Source organism: Oncorhynchus clarkii, chromosome 7, assembly GCF_045791955.1.
Source record: "Oncorhynchus clarkii lewisi isolate Uvic-CL-2024 chromosome 7, UVic_Ocla_1.0, whole genome shotgun sequence".
NCBI classification, from domain to species: domain Eukaryota; kingdom Metazoa; phylum Chordata; class Actinopteri; order Salmoniformes; family Salmonidae; genus Oncorhynchus; species Oncorhynchus clarkii.
In genome coordinates this window covers 6754487-6775368 of record NC_092153.1, presented here as the reverse complement: position 1 = coordinate 6775368, position 20882 = coordinate 6754487, and the positions used below count along the sequence as shown (strand labels likewise).

Sequence of the window (20882 nt, the reverse complement as noted above, 5' to 3'; positions counted from 1 at the left end):
ATAGGTAAGGAAGAAGAATGCCAACACATAGGTAGAACTTGGGATAGGTTTTATCAAAGCACAGAAGAAATATTAAACTGAATTACAGACAGGATATAAATTGAAGAGGCATTATTCAGGCAACAGTTACCCATCAGTCAACTATTTTATAATGAACTGTTTCATCAACAAATGAGAGGCCACGACAGACAGAAATTGCTTTAGGTCTATTTGATAATGACAGACTACAGTCAGACCACACACAAATCATATTCTTGATTAACACAAGATGAATCAGGAAAAGTCACATGATCTCAGTCAAACTCAACCAGCAGGGAGACATTGCTTACCCCTGCCATCCATAGGCAGAACGTTCTGTTCCTCTAGTCTCGAAGTCATTGAATTCCAATTCAGAATCTTGGTGATGGGAGCCCATTGTTATTTCAAGGACAGAATACTATTGAGATGTCCATCCATGGGCAAATGATGCTGGCTACAATGATGCTGCTAACAGCTCGGCCGAGTGTTTCTGTAGGTGCCTGTTGAGGTGTGTGCGGCGGGTGTAGCTCTTGTCACAGTGAGGGCAGGGGTACGGACGCACTCCAGAGTGAGTCAACAGGTGCTTCTTCAGATCAAACTTCCTCTTCAGGCTCTTCCCACACTCTGGACAAGAGAACGGCTTCTCACCTGAGGGACGGGACAGTATTAAGGGCTATAAATCAAGATTACACAGAGTTACTTCAGATTACACAGAACTACGATTAAATTGTTTGTTTTATTATCATCGATCACAAATGCATAAACGCACTGCATATGTCCTGCATCACACATGAAAGTACAAACATGTTTAGCATTTCTTGGACAAATGACAACAGTATCATTCATATACACCATATAATTGTTAAATCAACAGCCCCCTTAAAGGGATACTTCGGGATGTTGTCCCTTTATCTACTTCCCCAGAGTCAGATGGTATTATTATGTCTCTGTGTCCAGTATGAAGGAAGTTAGAAGTAGTTTCGCGAGCCAATGCTAACTAGCATTAGCGCAATGATTGGAAGTCTATGGGTATCGTTGTGGAAATTCTTACACAGGGACTTAGCAAATGCAATAGCGCTAGTTAGCAACTTCCTCCAAACTGCTCGCAGAGACATAAAAATGGTATCCACAACTTCATCGGACTCTTTGGGCCTCATTGCCAAAATCCGAGCTATCCCTTTAACTACAAGCTCCTGGTTCTGACCTGAGTGTGTCTTCATGTGTTCTGTCAGGTGACAGGATATGGAGAATGTCTTCCCACAGTCAACACAGCTGTAAGGTCTTTCTCCTGTGTGACAGCGCATGTGTTTCTGCAAGTCCCCACCAGAGGGCCACGCCTTTCCGCACACCTCACACACGTACGGCCTCTCGCCCGTGTGCCGCCGCACGTGAACGTTCAACCCGGCGAGCGCCGTGAAGCGTTTCCCGCAGTAGGAGCAGTGGAAGGGCTTCTCGCCCGTGTGGATCCGGAGGTGTCCCTCCATGCCGTCTTTGGTCCGGAAGCGCTTGCCGCAGTGGGCGCAGAGAAAGGGCTTCTCCTCCGAGTGGGTTCTGAGGTGGGACTGGAGGGACCCCAGAGTAGTGAAGTTCTTCTCACACTGGTCACATTGATGAGGTCTGTCCACAAGATGGCTTCTCTGGTGGATCCTCATGAGGGTCAGGCCTGTAAACGTCTCCTCACAGTAGCGGCACTTGTACCTCTGGCCCTCGCTCCCCTCTGGGACCGGATGGGTCTGCTGGTGTTTGATGAGTTTGGCCTGCGAGGTGAATGTCTCGCCGCAAACAGGACAGACGAGTTTGGGTACGCGGTGCATCTGCCGGTGGGCGTCGCGCTCCTTCGCCGAGCCGAACACACGCTCGCACTGGGTGCAGGCGAAGCCGCCGCCGGAAGAGTGAGTCTGCTTGTGATTGGTCAGGCTAGAGAGGAGGCGGAAGCGTTTGCCACACAGGCAGCACTGGTGCAGTGGCTGGGCCCAGTGGGTCTTGTGGTGTCGGGTCAGTTCCAGCTGGGTCCTAAAGCCCGCCCCACATTGAAAACAGGTGTTGGTCTTGTGGGTGAGGCGGTGGCGGTACTGCTCGCGGATCGATGCAAACCGCTTCCCGCACTGTGCGCAGTCGAAGGTGGCGTTGACACACACAGAGTGCTTATGGTCGTTCAGGCTCCAGGGCGTTGGGAAGCCAACGCCACACTGGGCGCATTTGTAGCGGCCGCCTCGCGAGTGTGTGGTCAGGTGACGCAGCACCTGGGAACGGTAGATAAAACACTTCCCGCACGTTGGACACTTATGGGCAACACGCCGGGGATTGTGGGATACGCTAGACGGGAGCGTCTCGGAAGACGATGACTCCCCTGTGGGGCTGTCTGTGAGGAAACAGGAAGAGAAGGTGAGAGGTAATTGGTATTTTATTAGGATCCCCATTAGCTGCTGTGAAAGCAGCAGCTACTCTTCCTGGGGTCCACACAGAACATGAAACATAACACAAACATTAATAGACAAGAACAGCTCAAGGACAGAACTACGTACATTTTTAAAAAAGGCACACGAGAGGATAACCAGAGAGGATATTGGGAAATGGAGTTTGTAATGGAGGACAAAATAGGAATATCTTATGCGTACACCTGATAGGGAGCTGCAGCACAGGAGGCTGGTGGGGAGGACGGGCTTGTGATAATGGCTGGAGTGGAATGGTATCAAATAAACCACACACAGGTGTTTGATGCCATTCCATTTGCTTTGTTCCAGCCATTATTATGAGCCGTCCTCCCCTCAGCAGCCTCCTGTGAGCTGCAGGTGGTTAGGAGGGTATAAGACACTCACCTGTGTCATTCTCCACCCTAATACATTCTACAGGCTTATCAGACGACTCTGGGATGATGCTGAGGTGGGAAATAACATGTCATGTTAATCATTCATCATTTACCCAATACTCACACACAGTTCACGTTTCGACACTGTTCAAATAATGTACACTCAAAAACACACAAGATACAATCTGTCCATACTTACTGTCACGCTACTGCATTCCACACACACACACTCCCAAACACACGCTGACCACACTTTCCTCCTCAGTGTGGTGTTAGACACACACACACTCTGTCCATCATCACACTACCACTCACACACACACTTACCACTCAAAACACCCATTCTGATACAATCTGTCCATACTTACTGTCACGCTACCGCATTCCTAACACACACACACAAATACTGACCACACATACCTCCCCGGTGAGGCCTGGGGCTTTTGGCTGCTCACAGGAACAGTGTTCCTCTCTGGCGAGGGCCTGCTCTGTCCTGAGGGAGAGTTGACTGCAGTCTGCCCCCTGCAGGCCACAGGCAGGGTGAGAGTGGGTGCAGACTGGGAGACGACAGCAAGAGAGTGCTGGCCCGGCTGGGGGATAATCATTATAGATTGGCTCTGAACAATGAAACCCATAATCCCTAGGTTGGACGTTTCCGTTTCCCCTGCCACTCTATTGGCTGATTCCTGGTCTTGACCAATCAGCTCGGCTACTTTCGATTTCTCGTCGTCCTCTCGTTTGATGCAGACCTTCTCCTGTTCTTCTCCTCTCTCTTCATCCATCCTTTCCTCAGGGAAGGGTTCTGACTCCCTGTCAGAGTCGGGAGAGGGACGGTACACCATCAAATTTGAAAGACAGACAGGTAGAGAGCTGAGGAGGTTGGTCTGGGATGGGCTGGAGTCTGCACAAGACAAGCGAGAAGCACAGTTGTAAACAATTCAAATTCATTTTTTTGGACTTTTAAAACAACTGAGACTGCAGACTATGACTGGGTTGGTGATTTCTGCAGGGTTGGTGATTTCTGCAGGGTTGGTGATTTCTGCAGGGTTGGTGATTTCTGCAGGGTTGGTGACGTACCTCTATTTATCAGGTGTTCCCGGCAGCACGTTTGGCTCTGCAGCACAGACCTCAGCCTGTCACTGTGGGGGATAGACTGCAGACATTCATCCACACCACCGGGGACAGAGTCAAGCCAGGAAGCAGCCTGGGGAACACAGGGGGGAGATGTGTGTTGGTCAAAGTGTGGTTGGTAAATGTGGTCAATATGTAGCTTGTGTAGTCTCTTAGTAGTGAAGTTGATGGTTGACATGCGGTTGCCGGTCACTGTGTACCTGCTTAAAGTCTGGTACTGGCAGCAGCTCCTCCAGTCTGGAGAGGAACACACACACCAGAGACTCCAGCTCTGCATTAAAGTATTGACCAAACTGAGATAGTACAGAGAGAGAGAGATAGTACAGAGAGAGAGATAGCAGAGAAAGAGAGAGATAGTACAGAGAGAGAGATAGTAGACAGAGAGATAGTAAACAGAGAGAGAGAACAATTCTTCACTGCTCAGAGTTTAGTACAGTGCTGTCACTTGCTCTGCTGCATGTTACTCAAGTGAAGAAAGATTCATTTTCTTACAGTCCATTGATCTCCTGGACTCCTCTGGGTGTACGCCATGAGCCTGGCTTTGGCATCCTCAAAGGCCTTGTCACTGGACTGTAAAAACAACAGACACATACCTTAGTGTGTGTCAGGGCCAAACGCCTCCCTCTCAGCACTCAGAAAAGGTGTGTCCCCATTCTGGCACTCGGTTCTCTCCCTTTACTCCACCCTATCACTCTATAGGTTCAGTAAAAGGCAGGCTGTAAAAATCCAGTTCCCATGAGCCCTCTCTCTCACCTTTGTCAGACAGATGGACTGGATCCTGTCCAGGTGAGTCTGGATGAGTTCTGGGGCGACATCCTCAACTATCCACTCCTGGGACATCTGCTAGATGGACCGATCAGGAGGTCCGTTTAAAATTACAACACTGTGCAACACTTTACAACAGAGGTGAACTTCTGATTTGCAGCACATGGAAAATACTGTGTAGGTTACTGCTGGAAGAAACACACACACCTTTGCTCTGAGGCCTAGAAGCAGTAATGCTCTCTGCCTGTCAGTCAGTAGTTCTGGAACTGTCTCTGTGACCAAACACACAAAGTCCTCCAGCTTCCCATAATGCTCCAAACCCTGCCGCCCCACCACCTGCCACATGACCGCAGACATCAGACGCAGCGGTGGCACCAGGAGTCTCAGAGAAGAGAGAGGGAGGGGGCCATCTGTGGGGAAGGAGGGGGAGGTAAGTATAGACAGGCAGGCTACACAAAGCACACATTTGCCCTGTTTGAATACTTCTGGAGTGTCCACCCTGAGATGGAATGTTAGGCGTTTGATCCCCAACCAAGTCACACCAAAGACTGTAAAAATGGGACCAGATGCATCTCTGCTTGGCACTCAGCAATGGATTGGGGGTAAAGACCTGCGATAGACTGTCCTGTCCAAAGGGAGTACACATCAAGCTGCCTCACGCATCAGAAAACAGGAAATAGACTCATGCAAGGCTACTTACTTACTTAATAGTACAGCAGTGCTTACTTTAAAGAAGGATGGACGTTAGGTGAGATGCAAGTGTTCAAACAGTACACATTTCACCATATCCAGGAATCACACCACTGGTCATCACTGTGAATAGCTCTGGTCCAGGGCATTAGAGGGATGTGCTAACGCCCTGGACCAGAGCTACACTTTGAGCTGTGCTGGCCAACACAGGAGGTTGGTGGCCCTTAATTGAGGAGAACGGGCTTGTGGGAATGGCTGGAGGAGAATCAGTGGAATTGTATGAAATACATCAAACACGTGGTTTTAATGTGTTTGATGCCTTTCCATTTACTCCGTTCCAGCCATTATTATGAGCCGTCCTCCCCTCAGCAGCCTCCACTGCTGGCCAAGTATGAGTAACTGCAAACATTGATTGTCTGAAAGTGGGTGTTGTGAAATAAGTGGGAGGGTCAACAAAAGTGAGTATATGGGAATATAACAGCTAATTGGGCAGTTGCCACTCAATGTCATTTTGCGTGACTGCTAACTCCTTCCTTTTAGCTAAACTGGTTAGGATAAATACCATGGCAGGTTAGGATAATTACCGTGGCAGGTTAGGATAATTACCGTGGCAGGTTAGGATAATTACAGTGGAAGGTTAGGATAATTACCGTGGCAGGTTAGGATAAATACCGTGGCAGGTTAGGATAAATACCGTGGCAGGTTAGGATAATTACCGTGGCAGGTTAGGAAAAATACCGTGGCAGGTTAGGAAAAATACCGTGGCAGGTTAGGATAATTACAGTGGCAGGTTAGGATAATTACAGTGGCAGGTTAGGATAATTACCGTGGCAGGTTAGGATAAATACCGTGGCAGGTTAGGATAATTACCGTGGCAGGTTAGGATAATTACCGTGGCAGGTTAGGATAATTACCGTGGCAGAAAAGATGGCAGATGTGGATGCTGAGTTCGAATCAAGCAGCGCGTCGAGTAAAACTGGTTAAGACAAATGTTCTGAATGGAGAAAATAAAGTCTGTCGGTCCTGTTGTTTTTTTTATAAAGTGCAAATACGTCCGCATGTGAAGCTTGGTTATGTAAGATATTATGTCAGAGCTTTCCACCCCAAACCACTGCTGTGTAAGAATTGTAAATTAATTGGCCATGTTTCAAGTGTGTGCTGGGAAGAATTGCGAGGGGTACTGGTGCCGGAAGACCCGCCCTCCCAGGTTCCCCTTGAGCCTGTGTAGGGATCAGATCTGTTTTATTTTTTAACAGGGGGATCAGATCTGTTTGGACGGGGGTCCTGTTTACATCCCGCACAGTAGGTGGCGGGATGCACATTCAATTGTGCGATCGCCAAAATACCGTAGAAGAAGACTTCCTTTACAACAGCACCGCGCTATTCCGCGAAGCGCAAGAAATATGAACACAGAACAATTAGAGATATTTCACCGGATGTATAAATGTGAAGCATTCGCTTGGTGTTTCCACTCACTACCAAATATGGAAGTGCGAGAAGATGTAACGAGATGGATTTTGGCCGACATTCTGCTAATTTTCTCAATTTATGAAACATTTGATTGCAATACGTTTTTCTGTAACCAAAACTAAAATATGTTATGAACAGAGTGGACTAAGTTTTGTAAACTTTACACTTTGCTAAAGTAAAAAAAACAACACTTTATTTAGGAGTGCAAAGGCGAATTGAGTTATTGCACACGCGCATTTCAAAGTATGCGTTCCCTAGCGGAAATATGCAGATGTTGGCTAGAACGCGCCAATAGGATCTCGCTAGCTCGTGCTTGGCTCTGCCCACTATGACTAATTTGTTGCCATTAGAAATGACAGGCTTGGTTATAAATACACACACACGTATATATGTCCACCTTTAATTAACTAGGCAAGTCAGTTAAGAACAAATTCTTATTTACAATGACAGCCTACCCCGGCCAAACCCGGACGATGCTGGGCCAATTGTACGCCGCCCTATGGGACTCCCAATCACAGCCGATGTGATATACAGCCTGGATTCGAACCAGGGCCTGTGGTGACGCCTCTAACATTGAGAGTGCCTTAGACCGCTGCGCCACTCAGGACTCCAGGTATGAATGCAATGACTTCTGCAGAGGACATATCGCTGTAAATGCTGCATGGCCAATGCAGACATCGGATTGAACATGCAGAGTTTGGCTAAAACGCTACAAGGAAGCAGCCACGCAAAACGGTCTTGAGTGACAACCAATCTGCCCAATTAGCTGTTAGATTTACGCTTTTGTTGATCCTCCCGCTTATTTCGCAACGCCCACTTTCAGACACGCTCAATGTATGCAGTTACCCATGACTCCTAGCAGGCAAACTTGGTGCATAGGCCACAGCACCACCCGAGTGATACTGCCAAGCAAGTACGTATGAGTATATTTTACAGTTAATCCCACATTTCGCAGGAGATGCACTGAAATTGAGTGTGCAATTTTAGCTAGCTAACGTCAGCTAGCCTATAATATTTGATAACAAGACTAGAGAAAATAACTCAGGTCAGCGGAAGCTAACTTTAGCTAGATAACTAACGTTAGCTAGCTACGTTAAACTACACCCACAACGGCCTGCTTCCACCGACAGCTTGATTAGAAAGAGTAAGCTATATAGCTACCTAGCCACAATCTTTACATTAATGCATACCCATATTGCTTCCCCGTGGAAATCTTATATGCCGTCTTTTAGTCGTATCTTACAAATGTTGATTGAAGAGGCAAGGCTAGCTGCTCGTTTCCTAGTAAACTTTTGATGAACCGGAAGTTGATAGAGCAGATAGCCAGCGTGCGTTCTGCGACTCACAACAACAACACAGCTGATGGATTTTGATAATCAACCAAATTAGGCACGTAACTAGCTAACTGGCTAAACATTTGTCTTTTGTCAAACTACAAACTAGCTAAGCATGTTTTTCTTATTTTCTTTTTTACATCAAGACCGTGACTACATGGTATTTGGTGAGACGATCCTATCAGATCTTGTCCACCACACCACCAGCGGGAGAGCCTTACCTGGGACAACACATCAGAATTCTAGAATCTCCCCCTTCACTTTGGACCAAAAGTGGTCCTCCTTTTGACCGAATCATCAAAAGATTCCTTTCGAGTGCTACAGGAGGATACTCCAGAGACAATGGCTGATATTGAGAGGGACAATCAACACACAGATATACTGCAGGTGCAAATAAAACAGGAGGACGGAGAAGAGCCTCACGATACAGAGGACCGTCTCAAGAGTTCTAATACCGGAGAACAGAAGCCTTGTCACATCTGCCCTGATTGTGGTAAAAGTTATACCCGTTCGGATAATCTTAAAACACACCAGAAAATTCATATGACAGAGAGGCCGTACCTCTGCTCTGAGTGTGGTAAAGGTTTTACCCGCACAGATCATCTGAAATCACACCTGAAAACACATGAAAGAAAGAAGAAGAAACTGAAACACCCCTGTACTGATTGTGTGAAAGGCTTTGTCCATTTGGAGCAGCTTGAAAAACATCTGGAAAAAAATCACCTTGCACACAAGGAAAAGAAACCTCACGGCTGTCCAAGGTGTGATGAGAGCTTTTCTGACCTGGAAGAACTAACAACACACTTGCCAGTACATACTGAAGAGCTGGCCCTCTACTGCTCTGACTGCGGTAAGCGGTTCTTACACAAAGGAAAATTTGAAAGACACCAGAGAGTACACAGTGGACAAATGCCATACATATGCACCCACTGTGGGGAGGGTTTTACACAGGCACATAGTTTGAAACATCACCAGCGAATACACACTGGAGAGAAACCCTACCTCTGCAACGAGTGTGGGGAGAGTTTCAGACACGATGCAACGTACAGGAGACACAAGCGCAAACACGAGCTACCACTCTCTGAAAAGAAAGCCTATCCTTGCTCAGTATGTGGGAAGACTTTTACCCGCTCCGATGGAGTGATGAGGCATCTGAGGAGGTTCCATTACGGAGAGAGAGCTCTCCAGTGCTCCTGCTGCGACAAACGTTTCTTTCAACAGGACACACTAACCACACACATGAGAATTCACACTGGAGAAAAACCGTACAGTTGCTCTGACTGTGGGAGAAGCTTCTCACAAGATGGCGACCGAAAGAAACACCAGAAGAGGCACCACACTGGAGAGGGCACTTCACCTCTGACCCTCCATGTGGACGGCACAGGGACGCACACACACACACTATAACAGAGACATACACACTAACAGACAGTAACAGGCAGACTCAAGACACAAAAACAGGCCAGTGGGTAAACCAGGTTGCAATGAAGTTATTCTGACAGCTTTGGCTTTATTTTTTGTGTTTGTGTGTGGTAACATGTATTTCTCTCTCTCGTTTAAGTTTATTGGCAAGACTAATTTTAGCCCAACTTCTCACTGTTTGTAAGATGCTTACTGCTCATTGCAGCTACTTAAGTGATCATCGCCCACTCCATTACTGTTACCCCTCTATTCATCCCCCCACTCCATTACTGTTACCCCTCTATTCATCCCCCCACTCCATTACGGTTACTCCTCTATTCATCCCCCCCACTCCATTACTCCTCTATTCATCCCCATACTCCGTTACTCGGTTACTCCTCTATTTATCCCCCCACTCCGTTACTCCTCTATTCATCCCCCCACTCCGTTACTCGGTTATCTCTCTATTCATCCCCCCACTCTGTTACGGTTACTCCTCTAATCATCCCCCCGCTCCGTTACTCGGTTATCTCTCTATTTATCCCCCCACTCCGTTACTCCTCTATTCATCCCCATACTCCGTTACTCGGTTACTCCTCTATTTATCCCCCCACTCCGTTACTCCTCTATTCATCCCCATACTCTGTTACTCGGTTACTCCTCTATTTATCCCCCCACTCCGTTACTCCTCTATTCATCCCCCCACTCCGTTACTCGGTTACTCCTCTATTTATCCCCCCACTCCGTTACTCCGTTACTCCTCTATTCATCCCCCTACTCCGTTACCCTTCTTTGTCCACCTCTCTGCCACCTTTCTATTCACCCTTTCTTCATTGGTCTCCCCATTCTCCTTCTCTCTACCCAAATTAATCATTCATTTCTATATCGCTAAGCTCCTCCCCTTTCCCTGCACCTCCCCCTGTCAGCACCGCGTTAAACAGATTACAGAGGATTCTCTGCTATTAACACGCTGTTGGGACTGTGGCCTAGCAGTGTAGTGTGGTGTCCAGCTTAGCCACACACACCAAACAGATGATACTGTATGAGAGAGAGAGAGAACTACCTCACCACTGATCTGGGTAGAGGGAAACAGGCAGCGATGTGATCGGACAAATACGCAGCAGCAAATCCTTCTTCTATAGCCTCCATCTTCTAACCTTAGCCTATCTATACTCCTCTCTACCTCAACCCAGCCCGCTGTCTCAGCCCGCTGTCTCAGCCCTCTGTCCCAGCCCTGCCCCAATCCAGCCCTCTGTCCCAGCCCTGCCCCAACCCAGCCGTGCCTCAACCTAGCCCTCTGTCCCAGCCCTGCCTCAACCCAGCCCTTCCCCAACCCAGCCCTTCCCCAACCCAGCCCTCAGTCCCAGCCCTGCCTCAACCAAGCCGTGCCTCAACCCAGCCCTCTGTCCCAGCACCGCCTCAACCCAGCCCTCTGTCCCAGCACCGCCTCAACCCAGCCCTCTGTCTCAGCACTGCCTCAATACAACCCTCTGTCCCAGCCCTGCCCCAACCCAGCCCTCAGTCCCAGCCCTGCCTCAACCAAGCCGTGCCTCAACCCAGCCCTCTGTCCCAGCACCGCCTCAACCCAGCCCTCTGTCTCAGCACTGCCTCAATACAACCCTCTGTCCCAGCCCTGCCCCAACCCAGCCCTCAGTCCCAGCCCTGCCTCAACCAAGCCGTGCCTCAACCCAGCCCTCTGTCCCAGCCCCGCCTCAACCCAACCCTCTGTCTCAGCACTGCCTCAATACAACCCTCTGTCCCAGCCCTGCCCCAACCCAGCCCTCAGTCCCAGCCCTGCCTCAACCAAGCCGTGCCTCAACCCAGCCCTCTGTCCCAGCCCCGCCTCAACCCAACCCTCTGTCTCAGCACTGCCTCAAAACAACCCTCTGACCCAGCCCTGCCCCAACCCAGCCCTCAGTCCCAGCCCTGCCTCAACCAAGCCGTGCCTCAACCCAGCCCTCTGTCCCAGCCCCGCCTCAACCCAGCCCTCTGTCCCAGCACCGCCTCAACCCAGCCCTCTGTCTCAGCACTGCCTCAATACAACCCTCTGTCCCAGCCCTGCCCCAACCCAGCCCTCAGTCCCAGCCCTGCCTCAACCAAGCCGTGCCTCAACCCAGCCCTCTGTCCCAGCCCCGCCTCAACCCAACCCTCTGTCTCAGCACTGCCTCAATACAACCCTCTGTCCCAGCCCTGCCCCAACCCAGCCCTCAGTCCCAGCCCTGCCTCAACCAAGCCGTGCCTCAACCCAGCCCTCTGTCCCAGCCCCGCCTCAACCCAACCCTCTGTCTCAGCACTGCCTCAAAACAACCCTCTGACCCAGCCCTGCCTCAACACAACCCCCTGACCCAGCCTCTATTCTACTTCAGCCCTCCTCCGGTACTCCCTGGATCCTGAGTGAGCCTCCACTCCCCCCTTCCCCTCATGGCAGGTATCATGGACCCTGAGGATACAATTGTAACAGAACCCAAGGATGAGGATATCTAACCTGAGGATAGAATCGAAACAGAACTGGAGGATAGAATTCTAATGGAACCTGAGGATATAATCGGAACAGAACTGGAGGATATGTGTTAATTTATCCAGAAGGTTCTGATGCTGAGGAGCCAGATGGGATTCTCTTTGAGCCAGAGGAGCAACAAGAGGGAGATGATGAGGAGGATAACGTCTTTGCCACATGGATGGGCCGCTACAAGAAAGCAGCAGAACAAGAGGACAAGGATAAAGAGGTGGAGAAAAGAGAAGCAGTGATATAGGAGAGGAAGAACAGCTTCGAACGACAAGCTCCACCACGGGCAGACCGGCGGCAATCACTACCCTGTCCAGTGAGTCTGTGTACATGTGAGGTGCTGTTGTAGAGGAATCTGCTTTGTCTTTGGGAGTTGTATACACAGACCAGTAGGAGTGAGTTTTGAGGGGGAGGGTCAGAGCTAGGACTGCTGGGTTTGACTGCTGACACTCAAGATAAGTCAGTCACTCCGCCAGGATCCCCTACCACACACCAACCCACCACAGGGCTCTTTAGCTCCTAGCCTGAACCCCAAAATACAGGTAGATAGCTGTTTCTTCTTTCTCACACTCAGTGTTATAGGAATTTCCAGGAGAACAAACAGGAGAGCAGTCGTAGGGTAAAGTCAATCAAAAGTCTTTCTGGTTTATTACAAGTTGCAACAGGGAGACACCACCTAGCACAGAAGCAGAGGAAATGTCTAACTGGCCTCTTGGAGACAGACCCTTTTATATCCCTATCAGACAGCAACACATGTTCTGGAAACAGCAGCTAGACATTTGATGGAAATCAAGACAAAAAGGCAGTGACTGTCAGCCAGAGAAATAAAAGTTGTTACATTGCTTTGTTGTGCCTTAGCTACAGCCAGGGGACAGGGACTAATGGGATTATAATAGGCAGGAGCATACGTCATTTACATACGTCCCCCGCCAGGCCAAACTCGCTGCAATGCATCTCATCCATGAATGATCCTGGCTGCCCGATACCAGCCAATACTGAGCGACGATCCTCCATGATTCCATCTGCCATTCCAGATTAAAATGCAAACGCGGTTCCGCAGGCGGAACGTCATGTCTCCGGTACGCTGGCGGTGTGTGTGATGGTCAGGTGGGGGTCTTTCTGAGAACACTACTTTAGTCTCATTCTGTTCAATTAACACTTTGTTAAAAGTAAATCTGTGTGTTTGTGTTGCAGAGCGACGCTGATTGTGGGTCTCATCTGTCATGATGACCTGCACAGAGGAGGGAGTGTTTCTCTCTCACACACTCTTTCTCTCTCTCTCCCTGAAGTGTATATAGGAGTGGCTGTGGAGGAAGCAGGTGTGTTGTGTGCAGGTGGTGCTCTTGCCAGAACCACTCTACTGGAGCTTCACTTGGGTTAAAGTACCCTGAGAACCACGTAGAACAGCCTAGAACTGGACAGAAACACCTAGAACTGGACCCAACCTCTCACAACTGCATATAGTTGGAAAGAACTGCCTAGACAGAACTACACCGAACCTGGAAGAACTACCCAGAACTGACGAGAACCGGTGAAGAACTGCAGAAAAACACTCAGAACTGCCTAGCGTTGTAATGAACCTTGCAGAACTGCCTAGCGTTGTAATGAACCTTGCAGAACTGCCTAGCGTTGTAATGAACCTTGCAGAACTGCTTAGATACGGACATCACTTATTTTTATTTGACCTTTATTTAACTAGGCAAGTCCGTTAAGAACAAATTCTTATTTTCAATGACGGCCTAGGAACAGTGGGTTAACTGCCTGTTCTGAATCTAGAGTGCTGTGCTGAGACAGAGACCTCCGTATTCCCCCAAATCCCAATAATCCAGTATCTTTTAATATTGTTTGTGTGATCGTGTATGAGTGAAATGTATGGATGTTTTTCCAAAGGTTTTACTTATAAGAATCGATTCAACATGTTTATTTCAAGATGTTGTTTGTTTAGTCAAATAAGGGCATTTACATTTTTACATTGTATCCCATCTACGTCTTTGTTTTCCTCTAGTCATCCCCTAGTCATTGAATAAAACACTTGGTTGTTCTAATTGTAAAATGTATACTAAGTTGTATCATCTTTATTACTGTGTACTACTGTGAGGTTTCCACCACAAATATAAGGCTCTGCTGCCCCCTTTTGTTATTGTGGTACTGCAGTTATCCCCAGCCCGTCCCGTCTCCGTGGTTACACAGTGGCGGAAGTTATCGCAATCCACCTGTTGCACTTCGAACAGGAAAAATAGCTCGACAAATCAATATTTGGCGTTCTTAAAAACTAAGCCAATCGAAGCAACGGGAAAGTTCTAGAACTACTAGCTACATTCTATCCGTGTCAACTTTAATGGACAAACTAAAGAAAGTTTTGAGTGGCCAAGATGGCAACAATGATGACGGCGACATATTGCAAGTAGGTACGTTTTCTAGCTAGCTAACGTTAGCTAATATGTTGTTTACCCTAAATAATATCTAGCTATGTTTGGCTTTCTCGCTAAGCCTTTTTAAACGCATGCTTTATCTACGTTACGAGTACAGTTGCTTAGCAATAACATAGTAACGTTAGCTAGAAACACTAGGCTAGCTAGGTGAATGATGCCCATGTTTTCTAGCTATGTTGTTTATAAATGGTGCGGTGTTGAAACAGGCGGCGAACCAAGCCTCCACCCTGGGCTGGGGCACGCGCATGAAGGGCTTTATCGCATGTTTCGTGCTCGGGGTCTTGTGTTCCATTCTGGTGAGTCGTCATCTCTCTCCCATCATTTCAGCATTGCTCGGACTGTCAATTATGTGTGTCAGTGTCAGTTGTGTTTCCCAAACCTCTCTCAGTAAGCCAGAACACATCGATATGTTTTTATTCCAGAAAGTATTGGGGGGGTTGATCTCGGAGATATTCAAATCTGTGCATTGAGGTCTAGACACTAAGGGCAAGTTGATAGTGTCGACAGTAGAATAGGAGTCATTTGGGACCAATTGATAGTGTCAACAGTAGAATAGGGGCCGATGCTAAGTTGTTCATCCTCTCACCTGGTGGCAGGGGACATGCTTGCTGTGGATTCCAAGGGTTGGTCTGATTCTGTTTGCCGTGCTGTACACACTTGGCAATGTTGCCTCTCTGTGCAGGTGAGTAGAGCGTTGTTGAGTATTAGTGGGTGTATGTGCGGTTTATGTGGGCATTTACAAAACAGTTAGGCCTATTTTTAGATTTTAAGGTATCCCTGGGACCCTCCCCAGATCAAAGCTGACATTGTCCTTGTCCAGTTTAACACCTAAGGTGCACATGATACAGCAATCACATTTCTAGTGCAGTTACTACAATAATGTAAGTTTAGTCAAATAATGTGTGTATTCTCAGCACTATGTTCCTGATGGGACCCCTTAATCAGCTGAAGAGGATGTGTGCCAAAGAAAGAGCACTGGCCACAGCTATCATGCTGGTGAGACCACACGACACACACACACCCATGTTTGTTTTACTATCCTCGTGTGGACCAAAACATGTATTCCCTTTCAAAATACTATTTTCCATAACCCTAACTCCTAATTCTAACCCTAATTGTAACCCCTAAGCCTAAAATATATATTTTTCTTGTGGGGACCAACAAACTATCCCCACGTGTCAAAATGTTCCTTGTTTTACTATGCTTGTGAGGACTTTTGGTCCCCACCAGGATAGTAAAATGACAAAAAAACAGTTTTTCTGTTCATTAATTACATGCTACTTGTCTCTCCTCACAGACCTGTCTGGTGCTAACTATGTGTTCTGCTTTCTGGGTGAGTATAACACACACATGATACATATCCTGCACCTGTTGTGTTATCAAATCCCTGCAGGCCTTTTTAGCTAGTCTGTTACTCATTTAAACTTTGTCTTACATTGTTCTACCTCAAAGTATATCTGAGTGCTTCTCTCTCTCTCTACAGTGGAAGAATAATGGTCTAGCCTTACTCTTCTGTATTCTACAGTTTCTGGCCTTCGCTTGGTGAGTGGCTCACACACACACACACACACACACACACACACATGCTTGAGTAATCTCCTTCCTTTAGTGTGTGTTTGTGGTATTACATCCCTACAGTCTGCAGTCTGAGTGACACACACACACACACACGCCCAGAGTTGTTCTGTGCTGAGGGCTTTTTGGCAGGCAGCTCAATGCCAGGTCCTTATTTGTAACTGAAAACAGAGTAATTATGGCCATAGCTTTTAGCCTGGCTAATCACACACGACTAATGCAGCTAGCTTTGTTCTCTCAAGCACCTCCTTCACAAAGACAGGAGATTCATACACACACACAGTCTCTCTCTCTCTCGCTCTCTCTTGCCCACATACATACACACACAGGAGTACACACAGATGTGCAATTAGTTTACATACATACATAAACACCATTAAAATAACTTCCACTGTAACACAACAAACACTCATGCATAAACTCTGTTTTCACAGACTCTCTGCCACTGACACACTTCAGATAAAGACCTTATACAGCCCTTTGCTGTGTGTGATGTATGACGCTGACTTATACTATACTTCTGTGTTTCAGGTATGGCCTGTCCTACATTCCATTCGCAAGGTGGGTGTTGGTTTACAGTAACTGCCCGTCCACCTCTGTCTGTAGCCTTAACTGCCCGTCCACCTCTGTCTGTAGCCTTAACTGCCCGTCCACCTCTGTCTGTAGCCTTAACTGCCCGTCCACCTCTGTCTGTAGCCTTAACTGCCCGTCCACCTCTGTCTGTAGCCTTAACTGCCCGTCCACCTCTGTCTGTAGCCTTAACTGCCCGTCCACCTCTGTCTGTAGCCTTAACTGCCCGTCCACCTCTGTCTGTAGCCTTAACTGCCCGTCCACCTCTGTCTGTAGCCTTAACTGCCCGTCCACCTCTGTCTGTAGCCTTAACTGCCCGTCCACCTCTGTCTGTAGCCTTAACTGCCCGTCCACCTCTGTCTGTAGCCTTAACTGCCCGTCCACCTCTGTCTGTAGCCTTAACTGCCCGTCCACCTCTGTCTGTAGCCTTAACTGCCCGTCCACCTCTGTCTGTAGCCTTAACTGCCCGTCCACCTCTGTCTGTAGCCTTAAGCCCTATTCACAGTATTACATCATCCCTTCCCATTCAGTGATGGTTCAGTCCTAAAGCAAATTCTTTGAAGTTTTTGAAACTTGACTTTGGAGTGTTTATTCTTTTACTAATTATTATTGTTTGTTTGTTCACAGGGATGCCGTGATAAAGGCCTTCTCTGTCTGTCTGAAGTGAGGCTGCAAACCTCCCTTTCACTCTCCCTCTGAGGGGTTATGATGTGTGTGTGTTTGGGGGTTGGCTAAAGCCCTCAACTCTCTGGCAAACACACAGACGCCACACAGGTGTGCTGGAATGGTGCCCACTGAGTAAACACTCGTCAGCGAATGCTTTCCAGAGCAGAAGTGTACCTGAGGTATGATGTTGTGTAGAGGAATCTGTTTGTGAGGGATGCCTTATCTTATCTGTGTGTGTGGTGTGGTTTCTGTCCCTTTAAGGTTGGTGTATATGTGCATTTTGTGTGTTTTTCTACACTGTGAGTCCAGCTCCTCTTAATTTACTGTGGAGGAAGGGTCAATGCACCACCTCTGTCATTTCTATAACTGTAAATCAAACCAGACCAAAACTATTCAGATCTATATTTAGGTGCCAACATGGTGTGTCTTCACTAGTTAGTTGTACTGTAGGTGTTTATTTACATGTGTTCACAATGGACAGCTGACTACTGATCATTTCACTTGCTCAGGTCTGGAAATCTGTACAGTCGGATGACTTTTTGCACCTAATCCCAAGTGCACTTACCAGGAGTCTGAATATAAGGGCCTGCTGTTAAACGTTCTTCTAGCTGGATAGATATACAGTTGAAGTTGGAAGTTTACATACACTTAAGTTGGAGTCATTAAGACTTGTTTTTCAACCTCTCCACAAATGTTTTGTTAACAAACTATAGTTTTGGCAAGTCGGTTAGGACATCTACTTTGTCATTTTTCCAGAAATTGTTTATTTCACTTATAATTCACTGTGTCACAATTAAGGTGGGTCAGACGTTTAAATACACTATGTTGACTGTACCTTTAAACAGCTTGGAAAATTCCAGAAAAGGATGTCATGGCTTTAGAAGCTTCTGATAGGCTAATTGACATTTGTGTCAATTGGAGGTGTACCTGTGGATGTATTTCAATGCCTACCTACCTGCTTCTTTGCTTGACATCATGGGAAAATCAAATGAAATCAGACAAGACCTTAGAAAATACATTGTAGACCTCCACAAGTCTGGTTCATCCTTGGGAGCAATTTCCAAATGCCTGTAGGTACCTCCATCTGTACAAACAATAGTACGCAAGTATAAACACCATGGGACCACGCAGCCGTCACACCGCTCAGGAAGGAGATGCGTTCTGTCTCCTAGAGATGAATGTACTTTGGTGCAAAAAGTGCAAATCAATCCCAGAACAACAGCAAAGGACCTTGTGAAGATGCTGGAGGAAACAGGTACAAAAGTATCTACAGTAAAACAAGTCCTATATCGACATAATCTGAAAGGCCGCTCAGCAAGGAAGAAGCCACTGCTCCAAAACCGTATAAAAAGCCAGACTACGGTTTGCAACTGCACATGGGGACAAAGACTGTACTTTTTGGAGAAATGTCCTCTGGTCTGATGAAACAAAAATATAATTGTTTGGCCATAATGACCATCATTATGTTTGAGGGAAAAGGGGGAGGCTTGCAAGCCGAAGAACACCATCCCAACCGTGAAGCACGGGGGTGGCAGCATGTTGTGGGGGTGCTTTGATGCAGGAGGGACTGGTGCACTTCACAAAATAGATGGCATCATGAGGGAGGAAAATTATGTGGATATATGTCTCAATACATTAGTCAGGAAGTTAAAGCTTGGTTGCAAATGGACAATGACCTCAAGCATACTTCCAAAGTTGTGGCAAAATGGCTTAAGGACAACAAAGTCAAGGTATTGGAGTGGCCATCACAAAGCCCTGACCTCAATCCTATAGAACATTTGTGGGCAGACCTGAAAAAGCATGTGTGAGCAAGGAGGCCTACAAACCTGACTCAGTTACACCAGCTCTATCAGGAGGAATGGGCCAACATTCACCCAACTTAATGTGGGAAGCTTGTGGAAGGCTACCCGAAACGTTTGACCCAAGTTAAACAATTTAAAGGCAATGCTACCAAATACTAATTGAGTGTATGTGAACTTATGACACACTGGGAATGTGATGAAAGACATAAAAGTTGATATAAATCATTCTCTCTACTATTATTCTGACATTTCACATTCTTCAAATAAAGTGGTGATACTAACTGACATAAGACAGGGAATTTTTACTCTGATTGATTGTCAGGAATTGTGAAAAACTGAGTTTAAATGTATTTGGCTGAGGTGTATGTAAACTTCCGACATCAACTGTACATGCAGAAAAAAAGAAGGGAAGAACTGCTTCAAGTGCTCATGAATCTTTCACCTTTTATATAAAACGTCTGTTATTTTTATTTCAACTCCGTTTCCTGTAAACATGGCTAACTGCTGTTTTAACTGTCATGGTTAGTAGTACCATAATTTTGTGTTAGATTCTTTCCACAGGTATTTTGGCTTTCATTTCAGTTTTTTAAATAATTTCTGGGGGAATCGTTTTTTGTTGTTGTTTTTCAATCATGTTTCCTGTAAACACTACTCTTTAACTGTTTTAACTCTCATGGTTTGTACTATAGCCGTTTTCTGGGCGGAATTAAAATATCAATGCTGGCTTCAGCATGCCCTAGTCACGACCATTAAAAAACCCTCTCACTGGGGCTGTGACTTATGTTAACTTGCAAAAAATGAATGCCTTACTTCACATGATTTAAACCAGGGAATCACTGCTTTTTAAAATATGTATACTGTACTACTGTAACTCTCCTGAGTGACCTCTGTTTCATAAAACCCTCCCTATAGATGGTTGTTTCATCTGCATAAAAACATGTATGATGCTATTAAACACTTGTTTAATAGAATAACCAATGTTCTATATTCAGGATACATTGTTTTAGGACCATGGTTAGTTCGTCTACTTGTCTAATATGAGCGCAGGTAGTTACAGGTTTGGAAGAAATACTTTTTAAATCACGATTGTTTTTTTGTACCATCTGGAAATTGAACACTAATGTTTTAAAGTGTAACGATAATTTAGCGATGTGGGCCAATAATGTATGACTATGAATCATGTTTCATGTGTTCTTGTCCTGTTTGTGTGACACCATTTTACAACAGAAATAAACATTTTCAAACTATATTATGGAGTGTTTTAATGTGCACGAGTGAGAGTTGTACCACCTGTTTTGCCTTCCTTGGCTTTGTATTTTCTGATGGAGTCTCACCGGGGTCACTGCCACACACACACACACGCATTCCTTGTACAAAAGGTCTGAGGTGTGTATCGTGGGATTATGATTTGGTGCGTTTACCTGTGCTCTGCTTCCCACCTTTTGATATTTGCCTCGCGCTCAGTTAATGACGCTCCTTTATGCGTTTTAAATCAGTAAAGCCCCTAATCTCCGCTCGCCGCCCGCCGCTGATTAAAAAAAAATATCTCTCCAAACACACACCGCTGCAGCTGCGAGCTCACAAGGCCGTTCGGTCACACCGCCAGCTCGCGGGGATCGGGTGTCGCTGTAGGAGCCCTTCTGGACACTGACCGTTCCGTGTGCTCTCTGTTCTTCCCCCCTCGGGTGTGGAACGGAGCTTCCACTGTGCACA

General features: G+C 46.8%; 2 protein-coding genes across 6 annotated transcripts; one reads left to right on the top strand and one right to left on the bottom strand.

Annotated features, from left to right (window-relative positions):
* Positions 1–34: 34 nt before the first annotated feature.
* Positions 35–8186, bottom strand: LOC139412778 (zinc finger protein 135-like). Its single transcript, XM_071159482.1, has 10 exons — positions 8074–8186; positions 4931–5133; positions 4712–4798; positions 4451–4528; positions 4159–4251; positions 3905–4031; positions 3248–3728; positions 2838–2896; positions 1223–2380; positions 35–666 (listed from the first exon to the last, which is right to left on the bottom strand). The coding sequence occupies exons 1-10, from the start codon at positions 8075–8077 to the stop codon at positions 473–475; spliced, it is 2484 nt and encodes an 827-aa protein (XP_071015583.1). The 5' UTR covers positions 8078–8186; the 3' UTR covers positions 35–472.
* Positions 7710–19793, top strand: LOC139412791 (vesicle transport protein SFT2B-like). Of its 5 annotated transcripts, none has more exons than XM_071159508.1 (10): positions 7710–7796; positions 8364–9067; positions 13414–14528; positions 14763–14852; positions 15153–15238; positions 15471–15552; positions 15854–15889; positions 16040–16098; positions 16663–16692; positions 17329–19793. In XM_071159508.1, exons 3-10 carry the CDS (start codon positions 14463–14465, stop codon positions 17366–17368), a joined length of 489 nt encoding a protein of 162 aa, XP_071015609.1. In that variant the 5' UTR covers positions 7710–7796; positions 8364–9067; positions 13414–14462; the 3' UTR covers positions 17369–19793. The 5 variants fall into 5 exon arrangements, with proteins under 5 accessions (XP_071015609.1, XP_071015608.1, XP_071015613.1 ...); XM_071159512.1 differs by lacking the exons at positions 7710–7796; positions 8364–9067 and adding exons at positions 11818–12440; positions 13185–13231; XM_071159510.1 differs by lacking the exons at positions 7710–7796; positions 8364–9067 and adding exons at positions 11818–12440; positions 13159–13231.
* Positions 19794–20882: the final 1089 nt, after the last annotated feature.

Coding starts and splice junctions, on each gene's coding strand:
- LOC139412778 (XM_071159482.1), bottom strand. Junction 4,032..4,158: donor CAGTACCAGACTTTAAGCAG/GTACACAGTGAC, acceptor TGTGTTCCCCAG/GCTGCTTCCTGGCTTGACTC. Junction 3,729..3,904: donor GGAACACCTGATAAATAGAG/GTACGTCACCAA, acceptor TGTCTTGTGCAG/ACTCCAGCCCATCCCAGACC.
- LOC139412791 (XM_071159507.1), top strand. CDS start 8,560: ATGGCTGATATTGAGAGGGACAATCAACACACAGATATACTGCAGGTG.